At 45.9% G+C, this 27,641-nt stretch overlaps 1 protein-coding gene across 1 annotated transcript; it reads left to right on the top strand.

Annotated features, from left to right (window-relative positions):
* The first annotated feature begins 10,933 nt into the window (after positions 1 to 10,933).
* Positions 10,934 to 26,946, top strand: Shisal2a (shisa like 2A). The gene is made up of 3 exons (XM_021159221.1): positions 10,934 to 11,417; positions 17,162 to 17,301; positions 26,682 to 26,946. Exons 1-3 carry the CDS (start codon positions 11,236 to 11,238, stop codon positions 26,927 to 26,929), a joined length of 570 nt encoding a protein of 189 aa, XP_021014880.1. The 5' UTR covers positions 10,934 to 11,235; the 3' UTR covers positions 26,930 to 26,946.
* Positions 26,947 to 27,641: the final 695 nt, after the last annotated feature.

Genomic DNA, 27,641 nt, shown 5'->3' with positions numbered 1-27,641 from the left:
TCTTTTCTGGGTCAAAGCCAAGGCTCCCATTGTATCTGGGCCAAGGCCCTGAAGAGGTTGTGAGAGTTTCTGCTTCCAGTAGCAGTGTGAAGCAATGTCTCCAGGCTTCTGTCACCACTGCCACTAATGACTACTGACTGTGTCTACCTGAAATTCAGAGAGTACCACCCCCTACATACATTTTCTCTATGCCATTATAATATACTCTAATAGAAGTGTTCTCTCATTCTCTCTCCTTCTCTCCTCTCCTTTCCATCACTGGATGACTAGAACATACGGTATAAATGCACTAGACAGAAGTCTGATTTACAGTCAGGAGAGGATGGCCTGGATGACTTGAAACTTCATCATGTAATCACAACAGCAATTTAAAAATTATGAATTCAAGCCTGGCATGGTAGCATACAATTTTAATCTCAGCACTCTGAGTGCAAAGGCAGGTGGATCTATGTGAATTTGAGGCCAGCCTGGTCTATAGAGAAAGTTCCAGAACAGACAGAGCTACATAGTGAGACTCTGTCCCATGGCGGGGCTCAGGGGGATGGTGGGAGGGACTGATGAATTGTTTGTTTCTGAAAGTGCTCATTAATATTTTCAGACCACAGCACACCATAGGTAAGTGCAGCTGTGGAGCATACAGCTGTAGATGCCAGGCACTAGTGTAGATCACCAGCCATGGACTCTAGTTAGTAGGTTTTGTGAGTTAGGCATCACTGATGGCTGCAGTCGTGACAACAGTCTTTGTCTTTTGTTGAGCTCTCCTTCCAGTTCCAGATGGTGTTCTACCATATCAATGCATCCTGTGTCCAATGCTTATTACAAGCTGTAATGTTGCCTCCAAGCTGGACAGATGGATGATGGAGGGAGGAAAAGTGAACAGCCAGGGGACTCTCTGGAGTGTCAGAATTCAAGGAGACATTCACTCATCAACAAACAGTTCTTGAGCTCTGCTTAAGTGTTAGGCCCTTGTTGCGTTCTTAGGGCACATCAGAGATAAAAAAAAAAAAAAAACAAAAAACAAAAAAAAAAAAAAAAAAAAAAAAAAAAAAAAAAAAAAAAAAAAAAAAAAAAAAAAACAAAAAAACAGGCACATCCCCAGCTGTGGGGAACTTAGAATAGTGGGAGAGACAAATACATACCAATTATTTAATTATTACACCTGGGACAAGCTCCAAGAGCAGGGAGTCATGTATACATATACAAGTGGCACTTGGTCTATTCTGGAGTTCAAAGAACACTTCCCTGAAAACTGACATTAAAGCTAAGAGCTCTAATTTTTAAAAAGAATTAGAGACTATGGTATGGAAGTCCTAAATGGATAGAATAGCTTAGGCAAAAGTCCTTAGGAAGAAAGATCTTGGCCTTGATGGAGCCAGAACTGCTGGCAGCCAAGTGATAAGAGTCTGGAAAGACAGACTGGCCGGTTCAGGAAGGACTTTGTGATCTATGTGAGGACTGATAGCGAGCTGACTCAGCATGTCATAGCCTGGCGTACACCGGAGTCCTAAGTCTACACTCTCAGAGGAAACTGAGAGGCAGAGGAAGTCATCACTGGTGGAAGCAGGCTACTCTGGGGCTTCTTGGAGGACAGTGTGGAAGAAGAGAAACCTCCATCAGGGCCAACTTTGGGGTTGCCAGAGGGGACTGCACCTCCTTTCACATCCCTGGGTCCCACTGTAGCGATTATTATATTGGACATGGTAAAAGGCCATGTTTTAAGAAATCCTGTCTAGGGTGTAGCAAAACAAACAAAACTATGAGACAAGCATCCTGTCCTCCCCATCTCCCCACCACCTCCTGTTTTGGCTTTATCTATGGTTTCTGCTACTTTGTGACAGATTTTCCTGCTCTAAGAGGAACCCAGGAGAAAATAGATCTTGATTTCATCCTATGAAAAAGTCAGACCTTTGCTCTGCTAAGACTTCAAGGGTCCGGGATGATCACTCTGCCATCACTAGGATGCTACCATCATCTGCATGGCCCAGGAAGGCTGCCCATCCCAACGACATTTCTTCTATGCCATGTGTCAGTGTCATATCCTTTAACATGAAGTCACCTATGGCCAGGCAGTGGTGATGTGCTTCTTTAATTCCAGCACTTGGGAGGCAGAGACAGGTGGATCTCTGAGTTCGAGACTAGCCTGGAACAGAGCAAGTTCCAGGACAGCCAGTGCTGCACAGAAAAACCCTGTCTTGAAAAACCAAAACAACAAAAACCAGCAACAACAAAAATTCAGTCACCTAGACACACCATACCCAGCTCACTAGAATATAAAATGTTTATCCTATACAGTCTCCAGATGAAAACAGAGGATTTAACCAGGGCACGGTGGCACATACCTGGAGTTTCCAGTACTTAGGACACAGGAAAGAGGATCAGGAATTCAAGGTCTTCCTCTGCCTGGGATACATGAGAATGAAGGGAGAGTAGGTAGAAGGAAGAGGAGAGAGAGGAGAGAGAGAGGAGAGAGAGAGAGAGAGAGAGAGAGAGAGAGAGAGAGAGAGAGAGAGAGAGATTGAGGAGGCAGAGTCACCTATACTTCAACCTCTACCTCTTTCTTCCTGCTGCTTCCTGGTTTTACATGAGTCTGTTCACCGGTGTTGTAGTGGCCTCCACATTTGTATATTAACAAGAAGAAGCCACAGAAGAGGATAAAAATGGAGGAATTAAGGGAGATACAGGAATTCACCATCCTTTGAGTTCATTTCCTTGGTCTCAACTACTCTAACCTATCTTTCCTATTGCAAGGTAAAAGATGTTCTAGAAAGCTCTCCCTAGCAACCCATCTGCTCCACTGCACTTTGACCGAGAACGCCTGCTGGGCTCTTTCCCAACCTCTCTCTTTCCATTGCCCAGGAGGAAATTCTCCTCCTTGCCTTATCTCTGGGCCTTATCTCTATGGTTTTCGGAGCATAGCAAACATCTGAGTCAAAACAGGTGTTCAAAAGGCACTGGGAGGGGTGGAGGATAGGGGTGCAGCAGGACTGGTGAGATGGCTCAGCAGGTGAAAGGGCTTACCAGCAAACGTAGACTCGAATTCTGTCTAGGACCCACATGGTGGAAACAGAGCCAACTGTAAACATGCACCTTCTCACGTACCCTATAACTCTAGCTCCGGAGGATCCAACAACCTCTTCTGGCCTCTGGTGATTACTTCCCAAGGTCAGACTAGCTGACTCAGACTTGTCCCATAGGAGAAAAGAAACGTTTGCAGAAAACCCAGGACTGGAGGCAAGAGAGACAGCCCAACCATTAAGTGTAGGGCTCTTAACTGCTCTGCTCTTCCAGAGGATCCAGGTTTGAATGCAGCACCCACACGGCATCTGCCAACCATCTGTAATTCCATTTCCAATGGACTCAATTCCCTCTCCTGGCCTCTGTTTACCAGGTATGCAAGTGGTGCACAGACACACACGCACACAGAACATCCACACATATATAGGAAGAAGGAGTGGGTGGGGTGGGGAGCAGAGGGAACCGGGAGGGGACAAGGGATTTTCAGAGGGGAAACTAGGAAAGGGGATAACATTTGAAATGTAAATAGAGAAAATATCTAATAAAAAAATTTTAATGGAAGGAAGAAAGGAAGGAAGGGAGGAAGGGAGGGAGGAAGGAAGGGAGAGAGGGAGGGAGGAAGGAAGGGAGGGAGGGAGGGAGGGAGGAAACCCAGGGCTCATCAGCAAATCTTGTTATAAAGATGGTTGGTTGATCAAGATGATCTGAATGACCCTGCCAGCTACATAGTGAGACTCGGTCTCCAAAAATAAAAACAAAAAACAGAAGTTGACAAATGAGATGACTAGAAATTAAAAGCTTCTCAGACAATCAAGGAAGTCCACACATCTGATTCCAGAACTCAAGAGGCAGAGGCAGGAGAAACCCCCAATGTCCAAGCTACTTTGGTATACAGAACAAATTCTGGGCCAGTCAGGGCTATTTAGCAAGGATCATGTCTCAAAAAGACCCAAACCCAGGAAAACCAAATGTTGAGAATGTGAAGGGAAAAGGAACCCTCATTCTCTGCTGGTGGGAGTGCGGACAAATGTGGCCACTATGGAGATTGCTATGGAGTTTTTCAAAAAGTTAAAAACAGAGCTAGTATATGACCCAGCTAGGCTACTCCCAGATACATGCACAAGGAATGTCAGCATACCACAGACATATTAGACAACTATATATATATACATATATATATATATATATATAGAGAGAGAGAGAGAGAGACAGAGAGAGAGAGAGGCACATATATTCTTTGCTTGCTTGTTTGTTTGTTTGTTTGTTTGAGGCAGGGTTTCTTTGTGTAGCTTTGGTTGTCCTGGAATTCACTTTGAAGACCAGGCTGGCCTTAAATCAGAGCTCCAGAGTACTGGGATCAAAAGCTTGGCACACTATTCTTAGTTGCCAAGATATGGAAGTAGTTTAGATGTCTGTCAAAAGCAGAATAGGCTGGGGAGACGGCTTAGCAGGCAAAACCACTCGCCACTATTCCACACAATGACCTGAGTTCAATTATCAGGACCAGCCATGGTAGGAGAGACCTGATTCCTGCAAGTTGTCCCCTGACCTCCACATGCAAGCCATAGCATATAATTGTTTTTAAATGTAATCTTAAAAATGAATAAAGAAAGTGTAAAACATGAACAATGGAGTTTTTGTTCTTGATTTATTGATTTATTGACAAGGTCTCAAATATCCCAAGTTGACCTGAACCTTGCTATGTCGACCAGGCTGGCCTTGAACTCACAGAGATCTGTCTGCCTCTGAAGTGCTGGGATTAAAGCCGTGAGCCACCAGGCCTGGTTTCTTTCACCCCAGTTTTTATGTATTTCTGGCCGGCTTCCAGCTCTCTATGTAGCCATGGGTGACCTTGAACTCCTGATTCTCCTCTCCACCTTTCACATCCCAGGGGCTCAGAAAGACTGTAATTGTTACACATATATGTGGTTTATTCCTGGGTTTTGCTGAGTTGTATTTTTTTTAATTTGTTTTATTTTATGTGCATGAGTATTTTATTTGAAGACATCAGATTCCCTGGAAATGGGATTATCAATGGCTTGTCTCCACGCCTGGCCACACTGGGGTTTTAGTTGGCTGTAAAGAGTGAAATCATGTCATTGGCAGGAAAATGGCTGGAACTGGAGATCATCATGCTAAATGCAATAATTAAGACTCAGAGAGACAGATGTCAGGAACTGAAGAGATGGCTCAGTGGTTAGGAACACCAGGGTTATCACTCCAGTTCAAGGGGCTCCAATGCCCTCTTCTGACCCTGACTACACTGCACGCACATGTGCACAGACATTCACACATAAGAAAAAGTAAGTACATCTTTTAAAAATAATATTAATAGCTAAAGTAAAAATATTTCAAATGCCAAGTACTTGTGAGGAAACAGAACTATTGATGAAGCCAAAACTTGTACAGCCACCCTGGAAAACAGTTTGTCAATTTTTAAAAAGTTGGGGTTTGTTTGTTTGTTTGTTTGTTTGTTTGTTTGTTTATGAGGGTTTTGGAGGAGTTGTTTGTTTGTTTGTTTGTGTTGTTTTTTGTTTTTGTCTTTTTTGAGATGGGGTCTGGCTGTCCTGGAAATCACAGATATCTGCCTGCCTCTGCCCTTGGGCTTAAAAAAAACAGAGAGAGACAGAGAGAGAGACAGAGACAGAGAGACAGAGACAGAGAGACAGAGACAGAGAAACAGAGGGAGAAGGAAAAAATTAGGAACCTAAATGTCCAAGAACTAAACATACCACGATGTGAGCAGGGTGCAGAGAATTTATACCACAGCAAAAAATGAATCAAGCCAATAGAGCCGGAGCCCCAGCGTAGACAAAGCCCGCAAACATAAGCCCAGGTGGGAAACTAGTGCCGAAAGAATCGTATGGTTGTTATGTTTCAATTTTAAACTACAGGCAAGGCAAACGCAGCTCTTCCACACGTTAGTCAAAGATCCAAAACAGGCGCCGCCATCAGTAAGCACTCAGAGCCTTTGCCTCTGGCTATTTGTGGAGTGAGGTTGAGGAACGGGAACTTCAAGCCCAACTGATTTAAAAAAAAATTGTTTTCCCTTTAACTAGAGGGTCCATCTTTGTTTTAGTCTTTTGTCATTTCGTGTGTCTTAAAGATTGCGGAGTAGAGCGACCAGCAAATCCGACTTAAAAACTGAGGAAATGGTTGGAATAGCTGACTGGCCCTAGATCGGGACAGAGGTCCCACCTTAGCACCAGGTCACTTGTCTCAGGAGACACAGTCATTCTGGAAGTGAAGGGAAAGCTGCCTCCCTGAGGACAGGCTCGCTGCCCCACCCTTCCTTTGTTTCTCCAGCGACGAGAACAGCAGGCTGGTTGCCCCCAAGTGGAGCGGACTGGGACAGGGTCGATGGCTGCGTGCCAAAAGCTGTAGAGACTCTCTCTCCTCCCTCTCCTCCCCTACCCTCCTTTTCTCCCTCCCTCCCCGTCTCCCTCTCTCCCTCCCCTCTCTTCTCTCTCTCCTCCCCTCTCCCCCCCTCTCTCCCCCTCTTTCTTTCTCCTCTTTCTCTTCTTTCCCTCTCGCTCCTCTCTCTCCCTGTTCCTCCGCCTCTCTTTTTCTGTCTCTCTCCCCCTCTCTCCTCTCCTTCTCTGGCCTCTCTCTTTCTCTCTCTCCCTTCCCTTCTCCCTCACTCTGCTTTCTCATTCTTTCTCCTCTCTCTTTCTCTCTCCTCTCCCCTTCTCTCCTCCCTCTTTCCAGTCCCTCCCCCACTTCCTCTCCCTGTCCTCCCCCCACCACCACCCTTCAGTCGCTCTGTCTCTGTCACCATGGAGCCTGTAACCTTGGGATCCCCCACTACACACACACACAAACACACACACACACACACATCTGATAGTTGCACTGGTAGAACCGGTTTGCTCCTGTGACTGAGGTCATCCTCATCAAGGGAGTGGGAGAAAAAGGGTGAGGGGATGTTTCTTTATCCTGCCACTCTTGGAGGAATTGACTTCTCAACCAGGTAGCCAAGATCAACAGAGCAGTTTTGAGTATCTCACTGAAAGGCTTGGTGTAGATGTTGGCTTGAGCCAGACTTGTTTTATGTGAACTCATCTTAGTTCCAAAGCAGAGAAGGAAAGTGACCTGGCTACTGTCACCCAGTAGTGACCAGAACTTATCACTTGTACATCCTTCAGCAACTTACTAGTCCTGTCTAGGATTTGGTTTTCCTTCCATAAAGTTGATGCATAATTGGTGGTGGGATGGGGTGGGGGGTCCCAAAGTGTGTCTGTGTTTATATTATATGTATGTGTCGGGTGTGTGTGTGTGTGTGTATGGGTGTATGTGTATTTGACAATGTTTGTGTGTGTGTATGGGTGGGGGTCGGAGGAATATGTGTGTGGGTGTCTGTATATGTGTGTGTGTGTATTGTGAGGGTAGGGGGTACATGCATGGGAGGTGTGCGTGTATGGGAGTGTATGGGGGAATTTTTTCTTTTGATTATTGACATTTTCAAATGTTTTGTTTTATAACAAATATGAATGCATTTTGTTAATTTTGTTTCTTTGTTGCCAGGGTTGTTTTTGTTTTTTGTTTTTCCAACAGGGTTTCTCTGTGGAGCCATGGTTGTTTGGGATTCTCTTTGTAGATCATGTTGGTCTGAAATTCAAAGATCTGCCTACCCTAGCCGGCTTGGAATCTGTTGGAATCCTCCTGCCTCTGCCTGCCTCTGTCTCCCAAGTGCTCTGTGTGTATGTGTCAGTATATGTGTGTGTGCATACCCTACAGTACCTAATTTTTCTTTTTGGATGGAGAAAAACCCACTGTCCAGGTTGTTGTGAGAAGAGACAAGGAAAAGCAAGAGCACAGTTGCTGGCTCACAGCTGGATCTCTGCAGCTGTGAGGCCACACCCACCCTTCTCTCTGGACTCTCCTATACTCCGCTTTCCTTCTGGTGATGAGAGACTTCGACTCACAGGGCAGTTTGGGAGGGGAACAGGAAAGAACTCTGATGACCACTGGCTATGTGGCTTTGGAAAACTCACTTAGCCTTCAGGAATCTCAGTCATTTTGCTGCAAAATGGGAACATAGGCACTTAACTCTAAATCTGTTTTCGGGTTGACAAGATGGTTCAGAGAGTATTGACACTTTGTCACCAGACCCAACAACATGTATGTCATCCCCATGTGGTAGAAGGATAGGACGTGAGGAACTACATGATGGAAGGATAGAACAAACTACTGCATAGCACATGAGCATGAGTACACACACACAAACATACACGCAGACACACACATATACATACACACTCACAGACACACACACACATACACACACAAACATACACGCAGACACACACATATACTAACACACTTACATACACACAAACATACACACAGACACACACATATACATACACACTCACAGACACACACACATACACACACAAACATACACGCAGACACACACATATACAAACACACTTACATACACACAAACATACACACAGACACACACATATACAAACACACTCACAGACACACACACATACACAGATACACACATATACATACACACATACACACACAAACATACACGCAGACACACACATATACAAACACACTCACAGACACACACACATACACACAGATACACACATATATATATACACACAGACACACACACATACACACACAAACATACACACAGACACACACATATACAAACACACTCACACACACAAACATACACACAGACACACACATACAAACACACTCATAGACACACACATACACACAGAGACATACACATACACACAAAGACACACAGAGACACACATACACACACACATTTTTAAGCAGACATGGCATACAGGATGAAAGACTGCCTGGCATACAATAGGGTACCAATAAATGTCTTCAGAAAAATATCATGAGGGAACATAATGGGTGCAACAAAGGAACATATTAAGGAAAGAGCTGGACCAAGGAACTTGGGGGCTTTAACACAGGATCACAGGGAACCTTCAGATGTAATGTAAAGGTCTAGGGACATGTATGGGAAAACTACATGCTTGTTAATACCGGCCTCCAACTGCACTTCAGCTCTTCCTTCTAGAATCCAAACAAGGGACAATACAAAACAGACAAAAGCACAGTAATGGCATCTACAACTTTGTCACTATAGAAATGACCTCAAAAGTGTGATTCTCAAGGCTCACATCTATTTATCTTTTGACATTCTAAACTGCAGGATTAAATTGTGGTTCAACGCAACTGACAGTCTTTGTGATCCTAAATAACTCCGACTGTGCCATTAAACACCATTATTAATATCAGCCCATGAGCTCCATCCAGAGTTTAAAGGAACTCCTGGGTAGGCAGGCAAGGCAGCACTCCTACATAAGCCACTGATGGCCGTGTGACATTGTGCTGGTTTCTCTCAAGGGCACGATCCCTCCTCTGGGTTTCTAGGAGAAAGAAGTTAATTCCTCACTGGAAAAGGATTTAGGGGATTGTCTTCCCGGTTCTGCCAGTTAAGGATGCCTCAGAGAGGCCTCCCTCCTTCCCAAAGGGTTCCTCCCCTTTGTCCCTTCTGATAAATAGAGGCCAAAATGATCCTTCAATAGGGTAGTGCCAGTCTTCAGTGATAACAGCTCAAGAGAAGAGTTTTCTGGGAATATTAACAGTTCTTCTTGGTTTGAGGTATTGGTAACAAAACCAGCGCCCTCATGCATACTAGGCAAATGATCTATCTACCATTAAGGTATGTTCCATGCCAAAGATAAGTTTTTGTTCATTTTTGAGATGAGATCTGTATTGCCAGGCTTGCTTTAAACTCCTGGACTGAAGCAATCCTCCTGCCTCAGCCTGCTGAATAGTTTGGACTAGTGGCATATGCCACCAGATCTGGCTCCTTTTTGTTTATTGTTTTGGCTGACCTTTAAAAGCATTGCCCTCTTAAAACCTTTGCTGTTCCCTTACACAGAGCCCCTCTGTGCCTACGATCCCGGTCCTATATTGATCCCTCCCTGTTGATTCCTCCACCAAGCTGTTTCTCAAGGGCCAGCCTGGATCTGACCTTCAGGTCAGAGGCATGGTATACAATGGCATCTGTGGAACTCAACTGCCTTACAGGTCAAAGGGAAAAGAAGCCGTGAAGGGGGTCAGTTAGGCTTACACCCAGCCCCCTGCAGATCCATGATCCCACACACAGCTGCAACAGCAAAGGGATGCACCACACTATCTCCTACCATCCTCTTCTGTGGAAACGCAGAGCTAAGGCTCGGAGGGACTGGGTAAATCCTCAAAGATCCTTGTTCACCCTCTCAGGGTACACTGGAGAAACTGAGGCTCGGAAGCGCCTTCAGACAGGAAGGAGAACACTGTCCTTGTAGGCTAGGAACAAGTTGTGAAGGTTGGCAACCCCTAATTGAGGTGGGGGTAAAGGCTTATTCCTGAGACAATTGCTTCATTGTCCTTGGCCAAGAGCAGGGAGTGCTAAGAGTGTGTGTGAACATTGTGTGTCAAAGTGAGAGCAGGAGAGGAAAAGAAAGGTAAGGACATTAGCAATCAAGACTTTGAAAATATTACTGGAGGGCAGGGTGTGGACACACACCCAAAATCCCAGCATTTGGGAGTTGGAAGCCAGTCATCAAGACATCCAGGCCAGTGTGGAATACACGAGGCCCACTGGTAAAGAGGTTTGTTGAGAGTCAGCCAGACAACAGGGTTGAAATCCCATGAGCTAAGGAGCCTGGGGAAATGACTTGTCACTGATTCCTCAGCTGCCGTCTATACAATGAAAACCCTGGTCTTCAGGTTGCTTTGCCAGTTAAATGGAGTATTATTCATCAACCCCAGAGGACCCCATTCTGCCAGTCTCCTGCGTAGCACACAGCTGCCCAGAGAAGGGTCCTGGCGGCCCGCACGGTGGTACCTCGCTCAGGCGAAAGCCTCAAATATCCACCTTGCCTCTCTGGCTGTCGCGTTGGTATCTCGGCAGCCGGGGCGAGGAGGCAGCCCCTCCCCGGACTGGGTCCCCGCGTGCACCCCTGCCTCCGCGCCCGCGCACCTGACCACCGGGTCCTCGGGCGCCCCGTCCTCACCGCGCGCCTCCGCGCCTTTCGCCGTGTCTTTCTCTGCAGCGCCTCTACCTGCGCACTTCCCTGCCCGCCTGGCCCTCAGGCTCTTCCTCAGGATCCCCTGGGTCTCCGGCCGCTGTCTCTCGCTCACCCGCTGTCCGTCCGTCCGGGGGACCAAGGAGGCGCGATGAGCGGCGCCTGCTCGAGCTACGTGAGCGCTGAGCAGGAGGTGGTGCGTGGCTTCAGCTGCCCGCTGCCAGGGGGCGAAGCGGCTGCTGTCTTCTGCTGTGGCTTCCGCGACCACAAGTACTGCTGCGACGACCCGCACAGCTTCTTCCCCTACGAGCACAACTACATGTGGTGGCTCAGGTACAGGCCCTGGCCCTAACCTCACCTTGAACCCCTTCTCCCATCTTAGCCCCCTAGCCCACCTGCAGGTCAGCCTCTTGGAAGCCTCCACCTTCATCTAAGTGCCCTTCCTTCAAATCATCCTTACTCCTCACTGATCTTACTCTAACTTTGTACCACATCAAACCCTTAAAGTCCCATCTCAACTCCTTCTTCATCCTGACCCCAACCATTATTTAGAACCCCACTTGAACCTGACCAGCACTACCCCCAAAGCACTCATTCTGTCCCTATTCTGAACTTCATTCTGCCATCACTCTCAGCATAATCTCAAATCACAAGCCAACCCTCACCCTAACAGCAAATACTATCTTCAGACGTACAGAGGAATCCCTAACTCTACCCTTAGGCCTCACCCCAGCGCTGAGCTCTGGATGCTGTTCCGGGTACCAGCACAGTCCCAAGCCCAGCTTTATGAATTCCCTATTACTACTGCAATCCTAACCTGCCTCAGCCTCCTCCTCAAGCCTGCCTGTAAACTGTCTCAGCTGTTTACCCACAACTTGACTTTAATGGGCTTTAGACCTACATCCAAACCACAACCTCAAACCTTTATCCTCACCTGATGCTCCAACCCAACCCCATCTCAGCCCAGCCTCAGCCCTTCCTACCCTCTCACTCTCTTTACTGGACACTTATACTTGAGTCCTGGGGGTGTACTCTATGCTCATAAACCTGGAGGTCAAGGCTTCCTGCAAGTTCAGTGTGACACAGTGGCATAATGCCACAGCAGAGACCAGTTCCAACCATTTTAATAGTGGGGTTTGGGTGCAAATATTTCATTTTCCCTGGCCGTTCAGAAACTGGGTTGCTTGGGCCAACTCTGACAATCCTGAAACCTAAGTATGGAGATGGCAGACAGTAGGTCTTAATCCCTCTGAATTCCCAAAGGGACCCAGAAAGTAGAGCCTGATCCTCCCCCTGCTCTGGGAAAGAGGTGTCAGCAAAACTGGGGTTGTCCATGGAGAGTTTTCTATCCCTAACAGTACACAAGCAGAAGACTGTGTGCTTTCCTGGTCTTCCTGGCTCTTTATCTACCTGAGGGAAATGACCGATCATTGTCTCCATTTCTGATTAAGGCAGAGACCAGCACCAAAGGAGAGACAAAAGCAACTAGATATACGCCAATTACAACTACAAAGATGGCTTTTTCTAAGATGTCCAACCTGCAATCCCAAAACATTTTCAAATGACAAGGGTATCATATCCTGCACATTTGGCTGGTGTCTAAACACCCAAGAAACCATGCTAATTTTTGTTTGTTCCCATGTATTCATCCATTCACTACAATCTTGGCTACAGGGTCTTTGTGCAAGGCACTGAGGACACAGAAATCAATTATTCCCTGCAAGAGGACTTTGCCTTCTTGTTGGAGAAGCCAACCCAGGACCTTGGGCATATTATAGACAAGTGCGCTAAGACTGAGTGTATTTCCAACCTCCTACTCTCTTTAGAGCAACCTCCCTAATACTTCCACTCTTTAGTACAGATCCTTGTGTTGTGGTGACCCCCAGCCATAAAATTAGTTCATTGTTTCTTCATAAGTGTAATTTTTGCTACTGCTGTGAATCATAATGTAAATATCTGTGTTTTTTGGTGGTTTTAGGTGACCCCTTATGAAAGGGTCATTTGACCCACAAAGGGCTCGTGACCCACAGGTTGAGAAACTGATTTAATGACAGATGCCTTACTTAAGTGAATAGTACAGTATCTGTTGACATCTCACTGTGTGTTTAGAATGGAGGTAAGAGCTGAAGGAAGATGATACTGTCTGTTCAGAACATGGTGCAAACCTTGGCTCTCTCTTACCTGCTTGTGAATTGGAAAAGTTGTTAAATCTCATGGACTCTTTTTTTTTTCCTTAACTTTAAAATGGCAGTTATAGATACCCCATGATGGTTCACACTTGTGATCCCAGCCCTTGTGAGACTTGAGGCATTAAGACTATGGGTAATGTTGAGGGAGTCAGGGATACGTAGTGAGTTCCAGGCCAGCCTTAAGTATACAATGAGATCCTGTCTCAAAGATAAATTAAATTATCTTAATTTAAATTATAAATTAAAAAGCCGGGCGTGGTGGCGCACACCTTTAATCCCAGCACTCGGGAGGCAGAGGCAAGTGGATTTCTGAGTTCGAAGCTAGCCTGGTCTACACAGTGAGTTCCAGAACAGCCAGGGCTATACAGAGAAACCCTGTCTGGAAAAAACAAAAACAAAAACAAACAAACAAAGGAATAAATAAAAAATGTGAAGAGTTAATTAATGCTCAACTTACAGAAGACAGTGTAAGGAGGGGTGACTCGGTGTGCGATGCGTGTGAAGGTCTAGGGTTCCCCTTTCCATCTGTGTGAGACAAAAAGCTCAGAGCTTGGAAGTGACCTCGGCCTTCTAGCCTATCACAGACCAGATTGAGAGACTTAGGGCAGGCTACAGGCTTCCACCCATACACAGCCTAAACCATTTCTCCATTCTATAGATGGAAAGACTTAAGAGGCTACGTTATTACTGGGTGTACCCCAGAGAGAAGTGGCGGAGCTGAGATGGAAACTTGGGCGTGTCTGATCTCAAACCCAGGCTTGTCCTGTTCAACATCTGTCTGAATGCTTCCTGGCTCCTTACAGCTGATGTACTCAGCTCTCTCCCCTAGAAAGTGACACCATTGTCTTCTGATGCAGTGCTGGCCCTTATGATGCAAAGATGAGTAACCCCCTGTGTCTCCCACCCCCAACTGGTCGGCCCTTCCTCTTTTATCACTCTCTTATCTACTCACTTCTTGTGACTCTCCCCGTTGCCTTGGAAACCTCCCTGTGGAATGCATTAGTGGCTTAAACAGGTTTTAATAGAGGGTTGAATAGGGAGATCTCTAAGGTCAGATCTTATATGAGCATGACCCCAAAAGTAGCTGGAAGGTTACAGTATGTGAAGTGACTTCCTGGGTTCTTTTGTGTGGGGGTGTGGTTGGGTGTGGGTGCTGTGCATGCATGTATGCCTGTGCACCGAATGCACACAATTCCTGCAGAGGTCGGAGGAGGGTGACTGATCCCCTGCTACTGGAGTAACAAAAGGCTGTGAACTGTCATGTGTGCGCTGGGGACAGAAAGCTGGTCCTCTGGCCGAGCAGCTAGTGCTTTTAATGGCTCAGCCTACTTCCTGGGTTCTAACACAACATGGTTTATAATTGCAATGCATGGAGCGGAGGGTCCTAGGGCAACTGGCTGATTGGTGTGCTCTGAACTCTCAGTATGGAGACCTTATTTTCTCCAAATTTCATTTGGTCCTATTTCATGACATCTCATTCTTGCAAGCGTAAGTCTCCAGGTGAGCGCAGTATCCTTAAGAGAGAGTGTTTGAGGGGGACGCCATCTTTAAAAGCCAACCATCTCAGACTGAGAAGACACCCCATGGAGAAGCGGCTGCTGTAAGTGCACCATCTGGCCCAGTTGTCAAAACCTCCTTCTGTCTTCTTACTGCCGGGATGTGAGCCAGAAGGCAGTAGCCTCAGTGAAGGTCAGAGTTGGTGGTTAGGTACCAGGGACACTGCACCCTTGTGGGCCACCTGGTGAGACTGAAGGGCAGAGCTGGTAGTCAGGTACTGCAAACACCCTCTTTCTGGACTCATTCGGCCACCCGGTGAGATGGGCACCTTCACAAATGAGGATCAGAAAAAACAAGGAGATGTTTCCCCTTCTGTATGGCAGAATCAGGTTTCAAACTTTGGAAAGAGCCTGCTCTGGAAGCCCTAGTGCCGCTTGAGGCTTTCTCAGGGTCGCAGTGGGTCTTTGTCTCTCAGAGCCAGCACAGAGAAACCTCCTAAGTGCAGAGGCCTCTAGTTTGGTTTCTGTGCAGAGCAGGACTCTTGATGCCATGGAAAGGCACCTCTCTGCCCTGTGCTAATCTCTCCTCAAGAGGAAACTACCCCTTCTGCAGGCAGTGCCTCCCCAGCAGACAGCTCTGATCATTTTAAGTCCATCTGGTACTGAAATAAGGCTTTTCCTCTCAGAGTGCTGTCTTTCCTATGCTGTATCCCCAGTCCTCAGATAGACATGGTCCAGGGATGTTGTACTTCTGAGTTAGCATTTGCGCCCTAATTCACTTCTAGTGTGGAACACATCCTCCAGTCTTCTCCACATTCCACAAAAGTTCTCCTTTAGAGGCTACTTTCCCATCCTGGTGCACATAAATCATAAATGGCTCTCACAAAGTGTAACTTCCTTATCTGTACATGGGTCAACCAGCTGTCGAACAATAAGTGATCTCAAATGAGAAAACTATTGTGGTTTTTTTTTTTTAATGTGTGTGTTTGTATGTGTGTGTGTAGACATGTATACACAGAGGCATGTGCATGTGCCAGCAGTCAACCTCACATGTGATTCTCCAGAACACCAACCGGTTCCTTTGAGGCAAGGTCTCCCTCTCATTAGCCTTGAGGTCACCAGTTCGGCTAGACTGGCTGGCTAGTGGCCCCCAGGGATTCTCCTGTCTCCATCTCTGTAGTGCTTGGGGTACAAGTGTGTAGTACCATCACGTGAGCACCTCTTCTGAGTATTGATCTTGCAAGTCGAACAAGCACTTCACCAAATGAGCTATCTCCCTGGCCCAAGATAACTGTTCTAAGTATTGACAGGAGCTAAAAAAAAAAAAAAAAAAAAAAAAAAAAAAAAAAAAAAAAAAAAAAAAAAAAAAAAAAAAAAAAAAAAACAACCAAACACCACCAGGTATTCAATATGGAAAATGTGGGGAAGGACGAAAGAAACAAAGGATTAAGAAAGGGGAGCTGGAGTGTTTGTGCTCTAAGATGAAGAGCTGATGGCAAATAGCCTTTTGGTGTTTGTTTGGTTTCTTAGACAGGGTCTCTCTATGCAGCCCTGGCTATTGTAGAATTTACTATGTAGACCAGGCTGGCCTTGAAATCAGAGCTTCCCCTGTCTCTGCCTGGGATTAAAGGCATGTGCCATTACATCCGACTGAATAGTCTTTATGGAAGTGATCCCAGAAAACATTGGTAGATGGTGGGAAAACGAGGCAGAAAAAAATAGCAAGAATAGTTATGCTACAAGCAAGTCACACTGAGGTAACCAGCGCTGAGCCTCTGCTGGTCACCATACAATGTATGGTGTTATTCAGAGTTATTCCACCAGAGCTGGATACATGTATACCACTGTGCTTGTGGGCTGGTCAAGGAAGGGAAGCATTAATTAATTATCCTATACTTCTGACCTGTTCAATGAGCAGACTGAGTTTTGTTCTAGATCTAAGAAAGTCCTCAGGCAAAGAGATGCTGGCAACTGAAACCCTGCACTGAATATTCCACAATGATAGGACTCAAGGGGATGTGGCCAGGACATCTACAGCCTAGATTACACCTAGAGGCAGCTTGGTAATAGTTTGCAATATTTGCCTCCAACCTTATGTTTATATATGTTTAGTTAAGTTTGGGCTGAGCTTTGTGTCTAGTAATGCATTGCTATTTTCACTTTATATTCTTGTGAGAATATATTTACACATGTGTATGTGTTTGTGTGTGCGCATGTAATTGTTGGTATGGGGGGGTCACATACACATAGACACCAGAAGATGACTCCCATTGATATTCCTCAGTGAGCTACACGAGGGGGAAGATTGGAGCTGGGTCCTACCACTCACACTTGGGTAGCATGCTGCCTCCCCAAGCCCAGCACTCGGCTCACTGTTCTCTTCTGTCTCCAGCATCGGAGCGCTCGTAGGCCTGTCCACAGCAGCCGTGGTCCTTCTGGCCTTCCTCATCACTGCCTGTGTGCTCTGCTACCTGTTCATCAGCTCAAAGCCTCACACCAAGCTGGACCCCGGCTTAAGCTTGCAGACAACAGGTAAGAAAGAAGCGGCACGATGTCCTTGTAAGGGACAAGCTCAAACCTTTCCTTGTGGGAGAGAGATAATTAGAACTGGGGTCTGGATGGCCAGGTGTGGGAGAGCATCTTCTGTTTGTTTGTTTGTTTGTTTGCTTGTTTGTTTGTTTGTTTGTTTTTCAAAGCAGGGTTTCTCTGTGTAGCCCTGGCTGTCCTGAAACTCACAGAGAGTCACCTGGATGAGCACACTTTCAATCCCAGCTTTTTGGGGGCAGGGGTCCCCCCACCCCTGAGTAATCAGATCTCTGTGAGAGATTGAGCCAGCCTGGTCTACACAGTAAGATCCTGTCTTAAGGGAGGAAAAAGAAAGAGAAAGAAAAGACAAAGAAACAAAAACAAAGGAAGAAAAAAAGAAAGGAGAGGAAGAAATGAGACTAGAGCATTCACCTTATGAGTGTTCTGGAACATTCACACTTCTCAGGAAGTCTGTGAGCTGGACATTGCAGACCCCTCACGTGCCCTTCAGGTGACCTTCAAGGGACTCTTATCAGATCTTTATCAGAGTCTCTAAAGTCATCAGCAGTCTCACACAAAGATTAAGCATGGATGGCTTTTCTAAGACGGTGTTTTCATCCTAGCCTTAGGGAGTGTAAACTGATTTTCATATTATCCCAAAACAAAACAGAGCTAATAAGACACACTTGCTGTTTTTCAAAAATCAACATTTGGTCAGAAGCTGGAAACAGTACTTTGTTCTTCATAATCTGCTGTACTCATCCCTTCATTCTCGTGGGCCATAGAGAACCTCAGAGGGAACCAAAAAAGGAGTGTTACCTTTTCCTAAGTCCCAACGGAACACTTTATAACCTCTGACAAGGAACTGTTTAGAATCCAAGTTGGTGTTGGCCAAAGAGTTCTCAGTACAGTTGAGTGAACAGCAGCCAGGGTGGGTGTTGTCTGCACCTCACAGTTGAGAGAATCAAGGTGGAACGAGGGCTGGAAGCTCCCTCACGGAGTCATGGAGTCATGGCTGACAGGGGAAATGAGGCCCAGTCCGTGCCTCTCTTACCAGAGCTGCACTCTTCTGCCCACTGCTTGTGCAAGCGTGTGAGTGCAACACTGCCTGATACCATTATGCATCCGCTTCTATCAGTGTTGATGAGGCCAACAGAGGAGGGAAGGCAGGGTGGGGCAGACAATAGGAAGAGGTGCAGCCAGGACTGAATGAGTAACAGGGTCACTCTTGGGGATGCATTCTTAGGGAACAGGGCCAGGAAGGTAGGAGGGGTACTCAAAAGACAGAGCATCAGGCAGGTAGAAGGGTTGGTGGGTAATACCTCGGCGGGAGATGGAGAGGGCGGAGTGCTGTTTGTAAGAGATTCATTTCCTAATTTACAAAGGCAACAAGCACCAGCCCTTCTAGGATCCTGAAGATGCTTGAGAGTGGAAAGGTTCATCTGGCTGCCTATGGAGTCAGGAATAGGAAGCAAAACTGAGCAGAAGAACAAGTTGACAACTTTGCCTAAGTCAAATACAAATGTCTGGTCTATCTACAAAGTGAGTTCCAGGACAGCCAGGGCTACCTGTCTCGAAAAAAACAAACAAACAAACAAACAAACAAACAAACAAAAATGATACAAGACATTATATATGAAGTTTAGAAACAAGGAGAGGCTACAAATATTTTGTATGTATGTGTTCATGCCTGCACACGTGGTGTGGAGTTTTGCCTGTGTGCGTACACATGTAGAAGCATCTATTCTCATAGTCCACCCTATTCTCAGGTCATATATTCTTAACTTACCTACTTGCTAAAATGTATTTGTAACCTCAAAAATCAATATTTGAAGTACGTATGAGGTTATTACAGATTGAGTGTGTAGCGTGACAAAAATCTGAGGGGCACATGCTCCCAGATACTGTCAATCAAAGCTGTACTCTGTAAGCATGTTTCCTCTTTGTGTCTGTGTAGAACCATTCTGCTCCTTGTTTGTGAGGTTCAGGGATAGTGTCCCCATTGAAATGCCTCCGGATACAGTTCTGCAGTGCTGTCTAATGCCCCCAAGCATTAAAAGACTATGCTATACTTTGTGAAGAACATAGGGTGCTAAATGTCTACACATGTGTTACAAGCATTGGGTATGATTCAATGTTAATAAACCAAAAATATATATAAAATCATGGAACTGGGGAGATGGCTGCTCTTCCAGAGGGCCTGGGTTGGATTTCCCAGCACCTACATGGCAGTTCACAACTGTCTATAACTTCAGTGCCAGGGGATTTGATACCTTTTTCTGTTCTCCTAGAACATCTGGCATATACATGGTACACAGACATACAAACAGGCAAAACACACATAAACATAAAAATAAACATTTTTAAAAGAAGGATATATTAAATCAGTTGTCTTTAATCAATAGCACATAAAACCAAAGTTAGGTGTTGATGGTTTGAAAAAAAATATCATGGCCAAAGGCACACAGAACCCTCATCTTATATTCTCCCTGGAAAGAACTCACTCTGCAACCAAGCCAACAGTCATTAAACAACATATATGTCACATGACCTTGAGCTCCTGAGCCTCCTTCCTCCAACCCCACGTTACCCCCAAGCCTGGCAATGTTTTAGTGTTTGCTACCTCAGTGCTTATAGTAAGGTTATAGCGCACAACTACATAACTTCTGTGTATATGCAGGACTAACCGCATGTAAAAGAAGATGGGACTGATGGCCAGAATATAGAAACACATCTTTAAACAGGTCAGAAAAGTGTAACAATAACAACATAAAAGCCCAGCACAAGCCTGGTGTGGTAGTGCAAGCCTATAATACCTTCCCTTGAGAAATAGAAATAGGAGGATCAATAACTTACTGTTGCCCTTGGTTCCATATCAAGTTTGAGGCCATAAGACTATCTCAAACAAACAAAGAGCCCCAACAACAAAATTCAAAGTGCAAAAGGAAAGAGTATCAGCCTCAATATCAGGATAGTGCAACTTAAGAATGTTAGACCTGGGCTGGTGAGATGGCTCAGTGGGTAAGAGCACCCGACTGCTCTTCTGAAGGTCCAGAGTTCAAATCCCAGCAACCACATGGTGGCTTACAACCATCCCTAATGAGACCTGACGCCCTCTTCTGGTGTGTCTGAAGACAGCTACAGTGTACTTACTTATAATAATAAATAAATCTTTTAAAAAAAAAAAAAAGAATGTTAGACCCTTCGGACTGGTGAGATGCTCGGAAGGTCTTGCTGAGCAAGCCTGACAAGAGAGTTCAATCCCTGGGACCCACATAAAGATAGAAGAGAACTGACTCCAGAGAACTGTGTCTGATCTCCACTTACACCATGGCTCATGTACTCACACACAATGAAATTATTATCATTATTGTTATTATTTATTATTATTTTGAAGAAAGGAATGATTTTTTTTTTCGAGACAGGGTTTCTCTGTGTAACCCTGGCTGTCCTGAAACTCACTCTGTAGACCAGGCTGGCCTTGAACTCAAAAATCTGCCTGCCTCTGCCTCTCGAGTGCTGGGATCAAGGCGTGTGCCATCACGCTGGCTTTATCTTTTTATTTTTTAAGGGACACTGGTGCTGGAGAGATGGAGTCACAGTTGAGAGATGGCTAAGCATTTCCAGAGGACCCAGATTCAATCCCCAGCACCCACATGGCACCTCACAACCACCTCTAGTTCCAGGGCATCTGACACCCTAGGAGGGTGCTATGCACACATAATGCACCAACATATATACAAGCAAACTAGCATACACTTAAAAAAAGATGAAGAAAGAAAGAAATCTTCAAATCAATAAAAAGGACATTGACAAAAAAAATCAGAAATGAGTTCAATTAATAACTCAAAAGTGGGAGGGAAGTGGATAATATCACATACTGATGGCAGGAGTACAATTGCTTACACTACTTTGTAGAGCAATCTGGCAATCCCTCCTTTCACTAAAAACATGTATGTCCTGTAATGCAGTAGTTCTATGTCTACAGATGATCTGTCCTTGAGAAGTAGCAGGACAGCCTGTCACAGAGGAAACCAACTAAAAGTTTATCCGTACAAGCTAAACTGGCAGCTGGCATGCTAAAGAGCCGTGCTGGCATTACAGGGACAAACCAACCCTGAGTGGACTATCATAGTAGTCCTTTTTGTTTTTTCCCATGGTAACTGAGCAGGGACAGTTATGATACTTTCATTGTACAGATGAGGAAACTGAGCTTCAAAGTCATCTAGTGAGTGACTCATCAGCTCTATCTCAACTCCTGTTGCTGCGAAAGGGAAACCCTTCTCCTGTACCATATACTCTTAGAAGATGCTCCTGAACCAATCTTCCAGACTGCCCCAGTGAGGTTAGCATCACTCATGCACAGCTGTGGCAGCGGGTCTCAGAGATGCAGGATGAGACCCAAAGGGTCTCAGCTTGTAAATTGTGGTCCTGAGATTCCAAAGTGTCTGTCTGTCTGTCTGTCTGTCTCTCAAGTCCTGCTCTCTTTCATACCATCAAGCCTGGACTGTGGCTGCTCCAGGTCTCCCTGGGCCTCCCTGCGCCCATCCAGCCTTTCTGGCTTAGAGTCACATAGCTCATCCTTGATCATGTAGATGGATGCCACCTTCCTGCTTCTCCATGCCCAGCCACCACCCAAGTTATTTCGTCACTGAGGTTTGGAACAGCACATGCTCTTGCTTTTTGTTTCTTAGTTTGTGAAGATGGAAAGTGTGTCTGCTGACCTTTTACTAGATGATTGCTTCTGCTTCTCTGCCTGTTATAGCTCTCGTCTCGCAGTCTTCATTGTGCTGCCCTTTCCTTCCCTCTGGACCCCACTGCGTTGGGCTAGAATCAGCTGAGATGACTTGTGAGCCCACTGTTTTGCATTTACCAGATCTTTCCCACTTTATAGACTCCCGCTTCCATTTGCTTTGCTGTCTTGCTCTTCAGGAAGACAGGACAGATTATGGCTCCCATTTTACAGGAGAAAAAGAGCAAGAGTTGGCAGGGGATGTGACCAAGTCCTCACAGATAGTGAGCTTGAGTGTGTTTGGAATGCCAACCAGATCTCCCAGGCTTCAGAGTAGAATCACTGCAATGTGAGGGAGTGTGTGTGTATCTGTCTGTCTGTCTGTCTGTCTGTCTGTCTGTCTGTCTCTCTTTCTGCCTGTCCTTATCTCTCTGAATGGTGGAGCAAGAGTGGTGTGACAGGTGCCTTGACAAGTGACCAGGAAAAACCCACTTTGGACACAGTTTCCTTCCGGTACCCTCACCCCACCCCACCCCGCACTCCCTGTCCCCATCCATCTGCCAAACCTGACAGGCAACAGAGACAAAATCTTTTCCTCTTCCCTTCCCTCCCTTCCTTCTTTCCATGCCTCCTTGTGCTGGGGATCTAATGCAAGGCCTCACATGTGCAAAGCCACACTGTCTCTCAGAGACAATCTCCCATACAGCCACAGTAAATTCCTTAGCAGAGTTCTTTGTGAGAAACCAGCTAGATGGAAAGGGTGGCTGAGGTCCTGCTGTGGTGTTCTGCCTGTACTGGGGACTTCAAGCACTTAACTGGCTCCACTTCTCTGGCAGGTGGCTGTTATCTACTCTGTTTTGAGTCCATACAAGTGAAGTGAGAACAGAAATGGTGTCCCAACCCATGCCTGGTTAATGAGACCAGAGAAATCAAAATTAAACGAGCTTTCATTTTCCTCTGGAAGGAGGTTGTTAATTACCCATTCTCTAGGTCCGGAACCCCAGGGATCCGGATATCAGTTCCCTCCCATGTTCTTGGCATACAGGAAGGATGCTGGAACCCAGAGAGGAGCAGTCATCCACTCAAGTCCCCAGGCTAGCTTGTGGTCTGGTTGGGTCTTGGCCTTTCAGGCCACAGACATTTCTCAACAAAGCTGCCCACACTTCATGGTGGTTTCTGTCACCACCCCACTCCCATCCCACCCCACCTTTTAGAGGGCTCAGTCACCCTAGATCCCACTGCTTCTTGATTAAGCACACTTGTAGTGACACCTGTGAATCACAGTGTTAGTCATAGGTGTCACCGATGAGCTAGTTTTGACTCATCTCCAAGCAGGGAAGAACCTGCTCTAAGTTGGTTACCCCAGGCTCATCCCAAGTTCAGACTGTGGACTCCAGGGAGCAAGGTCTGACGACAGAGGTCTTTAGAGAAAGTTGGATAGGTGCTCTGGATTTAATATTGGTTTTCTGTTCTCATGGCAGGCTTCCTCTGATTTTATTTCTTTTTATTGCTTATTTATTTGTGTTTTTTTTAATTGTCTTTTAGTTATGTCTATAGTAGTGTGTCTGTGTGTGGGTTTGTGCCTATGGATATAGCGCCTATGGCAGCCAGAGTGGGCATGGAATTCCCCTGCAGCCGGAGTTATGCACCCTTGTCAGATGCCCAAGGTGGGTGCTGAGAACCTAACTCTGTCCTCTAGAACAGGAACAAGAACTTGTAACTGCTGAACCATTCTGCAGACCTTTGTTTTTGTTTTTTGGGTTTTTTTGGCCATTTAGAGGCCTTTTATTATTATTTTTAATACCTACTAAGCCGTGAATTCATAGGGAACCGACCCCGGCAGTTTAGCCTTCCCTTCGATGACTGGAAGAGATGTGGAATTAACTGGCTCTTCAGTTGAACCCAGGCACCTTTCTCTTGGGTTTCCTTCTTTTTCTGATCATTTCTCTTCTTCGTTCAGAATGCTTTGTTGGCCCTTACAATGCTTCCCGTGTTCAGCCACAGCATCCTGAGTAACACTGTAGAATCTTCCAGTTTGGCCCTGGTATTATCTGTAGGGCACTCCTTTTTGGAACCACCCATTCCTTTGATGTCCCAGTGTTACCTTAATTGCAGATTCATATCTACAGGGACAAAGGACAGCCCCAGGCTTTCTGTGTGGAGAACACATGCCAGGGGCCCCGCCCCTTTCCCTGGTGTTTGTCATCTCTGCGGGTGCCTGGAAGATGGCAGTCTCAGTACAATGTCTCATGGTTTCCTATTAAACAAACTGTTCTCTGGGCCCTAATCTAATCTGTAAAGTAACCTTAGGGAAAAAATTAGAGATGTTTACATGGCTACTGGTTAGTCTGAAATACATAGCATTATCAATTAACACCCCACAGCCCTTTTATTTGTGCTGGGGATTGAACCTACAGGCCTGCATGTGCTAAATGTGTGCTCTACCACTGAGCTACATCCTCAGCCCTAAGTAGCTCTCATCTTAATTAATCTATTATTATTTCTTTGTCTGTGAGTGATATGTGTATATGGTAGTACATGTGCACATTTGTGGGGCACAGGCACATGTGGAGGACAGAGGAGAACTCTGGGCATCCTACCCTATCACTCTCTGTCCGTTTTCCTCAGACAGGATCTCTTGAATCCTGGAACTTGTTGCCTTTTTTTTTTTTTTTTTTTTAAAGCTGGGCTGCCTGAGCAGCAAGTCCCAGCAATCCTCCTGTTTCCACCTCCAACAACTTGGGATGCAGATATAGATGTGTTCGTATCTGGCGACACCCAGCTTTTTTCTCTTTTTACATGAATTCTGGGGATCCAAACTCAGTTCTGCTTGCTGAACTGCACAGCAAGCGCCCTTACCCGCAGAGTCATCTCACCGGTCCTGTTATTTTTCTTTAAAAAAAAAAAATGAATGTTTTTTAGTAGCTGGAACACTGACTCAGCAGTCAGGAGCACTGGTTCCACTTCCAGAGGACCCCAGGTCACCAACATGGTGGCTCAGAACCGTCTGTAATTTAATTCCAAAACTCTTAACTCCCTTTTCTGACCACCCATCTTCAAACCAAAATCTGTGTGTGATGGTTTATACTTGTAAACCCTAAGAAGGCTCGAAAACGTAAAGGAATGGTCCCATTTGGGAACTGGAGAGAATTTTGGTGTGGAAAAGCAAAGTTCTTGAGAGGAGAGTGATCATCATAAGGAAGCTTTGAGCAGATGGGCTATGGGCCAGTCCGTGGGAAGCCTTGACAGCCACCCCGGGGTCACAGGTCAGACAGACACGGGAAGCTTTCAAAGAAGATCAGCTCATGCATGGACTCACTTGACCTTTGATGACTGCCTCTGGTGACTGCTGAGGGCACAGAGCTGAGGAGCCCAGCTGGAGGCTGTTGCAGTTGGTCTGAGCAGAAAGGAAAGCCTGAAGAAGGCAGTAGCTTTGGGGTGGGTGTAGTTCTGGTGAGACCAGCAGCAACCATGAAGAGCTTAGGAGAGAAGGTGTAAGAGCCAATGGCGTTCTGGCTTAAACATTTAATATTTTAAAGGATGCTCAATTGTGTCAAATGCACCTGTGTCAGAGAATATGGATTTTTATTTTAAGAGGGTTTCACTGACCTTGAATTCAGACACCTACCTGCCTCTGCCTCCTAGTTGCTGGGATTAAAGGTGTGCACCACCACTGCCCAAGTGAACATAGGATTCAAACGTCATTCATCCCATGGTCATAGGATGCAGTAACAGAGAGAGGGAGAGGGAGAGGGAGAGGGAGAGGGAGAGGGAGAGGGGGGTAGAGGGGGAGGGAAAATGGGAAAATGATCCCCAGATCAAAGGCCAAGCAAGCTTCCTTCCTAGCTCAGATAAAGATGAAGGAGAGTCGAGAAGAATACAAGAATCTTTGTATTGGGTTGTTTGGGTTGATTTGATTTGATTTTTGAGTTAAGATCTCACTTTGTACCTCAGGGTAGCCACACACTTCTTGGGGTCCTTAAGTTTCTGCTCCCCAGATTTTGGGGATTGGACTACAGGGCTGTGTATCACACAGCTACAATCTGTTCTCTTTCGGCTTTATCATTTTATTTTATGTGTATAAGTGTTTTGCCTATGCGTTTATCTCTTCGCCTCATGCATATCTGGTGCCACAGAGGTCACAAGAAGGCATTGGATCCCCTGGAAATGGAGTTACAAACAGCTTTGAGCCATCATAGGGATGCTAGGGATCAAACCCAGGGCCTCTACAAGACATCAAGTGCTCTTAGCTGCTGAGCCAGCTCTCCCGCGTCTCCAGCTCCCAGACTCTGTTCTTACGGCAGAGAACAGCAGAAGTTTTACACACCAGCATAGCTCCTCTGCGTGTTGACCATGTAGCCAGCCTGTGTCTTCATCTAGAAATGGACTTGTAGTTTTTTAATGGCTTTTTAACCCTCCTATAGATGTGGTGAAGGTCAGCTCTTTCTCTCCTAGCAATCACCTCCCCTGCTCAAGAGAAACATGGGCAGTTCCTACTATGTGATACAGTATATTGTCAACAAATATTTTTTGTAGGAAGACCATGAACACAGTGAGGTACTCAGGAAATAAACAGAGAAATTGGCCATGGGTGTGGCAATGGTGGGGGAGAAAAAGCTGCAGGAGGAAGCTACCTCAGATTGCTGTTTTTCAGGCTCCAAGGAGATGTCACCTGACCACCATGGTTTGAACACGGCAATCCCGATGGAGGTGCCAGGGGTAAGCTCTCCCCAGCAGAGTTCATCCTCGAACACACGTCTGGAAAGCAACAAGAAGCAGACCATGAGCCCCACATGTCTCCCCCAGATCCAGTTCATGGCCACAGTGACTGCTAGCAACATTCCAGGCAGTCCTGACGAGACCTCTGTCCCCACCCCTGGCCCACACGGACCAGTCCCATAAACATCCAATAAACGTCTTTGCATCATTACTTCTGGAGTCTCTTTTTTTGGTGAAAAGGTGGGGATAGGAAGAGCCAAAGACACTTTGGGGCCCAGTAAGATACATGAGGGCTTTGCCTAACAAAAGCACCAAGGTCTTGTTATAGACCCAGCTGTCTTGTTCAGCCTGACCAGCTGAGGACCAACAGAAGTTGGCTGTGAGTCACGTGGGGAGCAGGGTTACTAGCAACAGCATACAATCCAGAAACCTGAGGTAGTGGAGTCTCAGAGAAGCCCTCCTTCTGAAAAGTCCTGACTTGCTTTTCTGTGGTTTCTCTGCCCCAGAGTTGTGTGTGTAAAAGTCCCTGGGACGGGGAGCTGTACTCAGAGGGTAGATTTACTTGCCTACCCTGCCACCTGTCCTGGAGTGAGCCCCTGTTAGGTACACAGTGAGAGGGAACACGACACAAGCCACCATCAGAGTTTCACAGGGGATAAAAGAATGAATAGCCAGGTGGTGGTGGTGTATAACTTTAATCCTGACACTTAGGAGGCAGAGGCAGGAAGATCTGAGTTTGAAGCCAGCCTGGTCTACAGATTAAGTTCCAGGAAAACCTGGGCTACACAGAGAAACCCTATTTCGGAAGAAAAGAAAGAAAGAAAGAAAGAAAGAAAGAAAGAAAGAAAGAAAGAAAGAAAGAAAGAAAGAAAGAAAGAAAGGAAGGAAGAAAGAA

This window comes from Mus caroli, chromosome 4 (assembly GCF_900094665.2).
Source record: "Mus caroli chromosome 4, CAROLI_EIJ_v1.1, whole genome shotgun sequence".
NCBI classification, from domain to species: Eukaryota; Metazoa; Chordata; class Mammalia; order Rodentia; family Muridae; genus Mus; species Mus caroli.
Note: the sequence above shows the minus strand (reverse complement) of the source record. Positions and strands in the feature narration are given on the sequence as shown.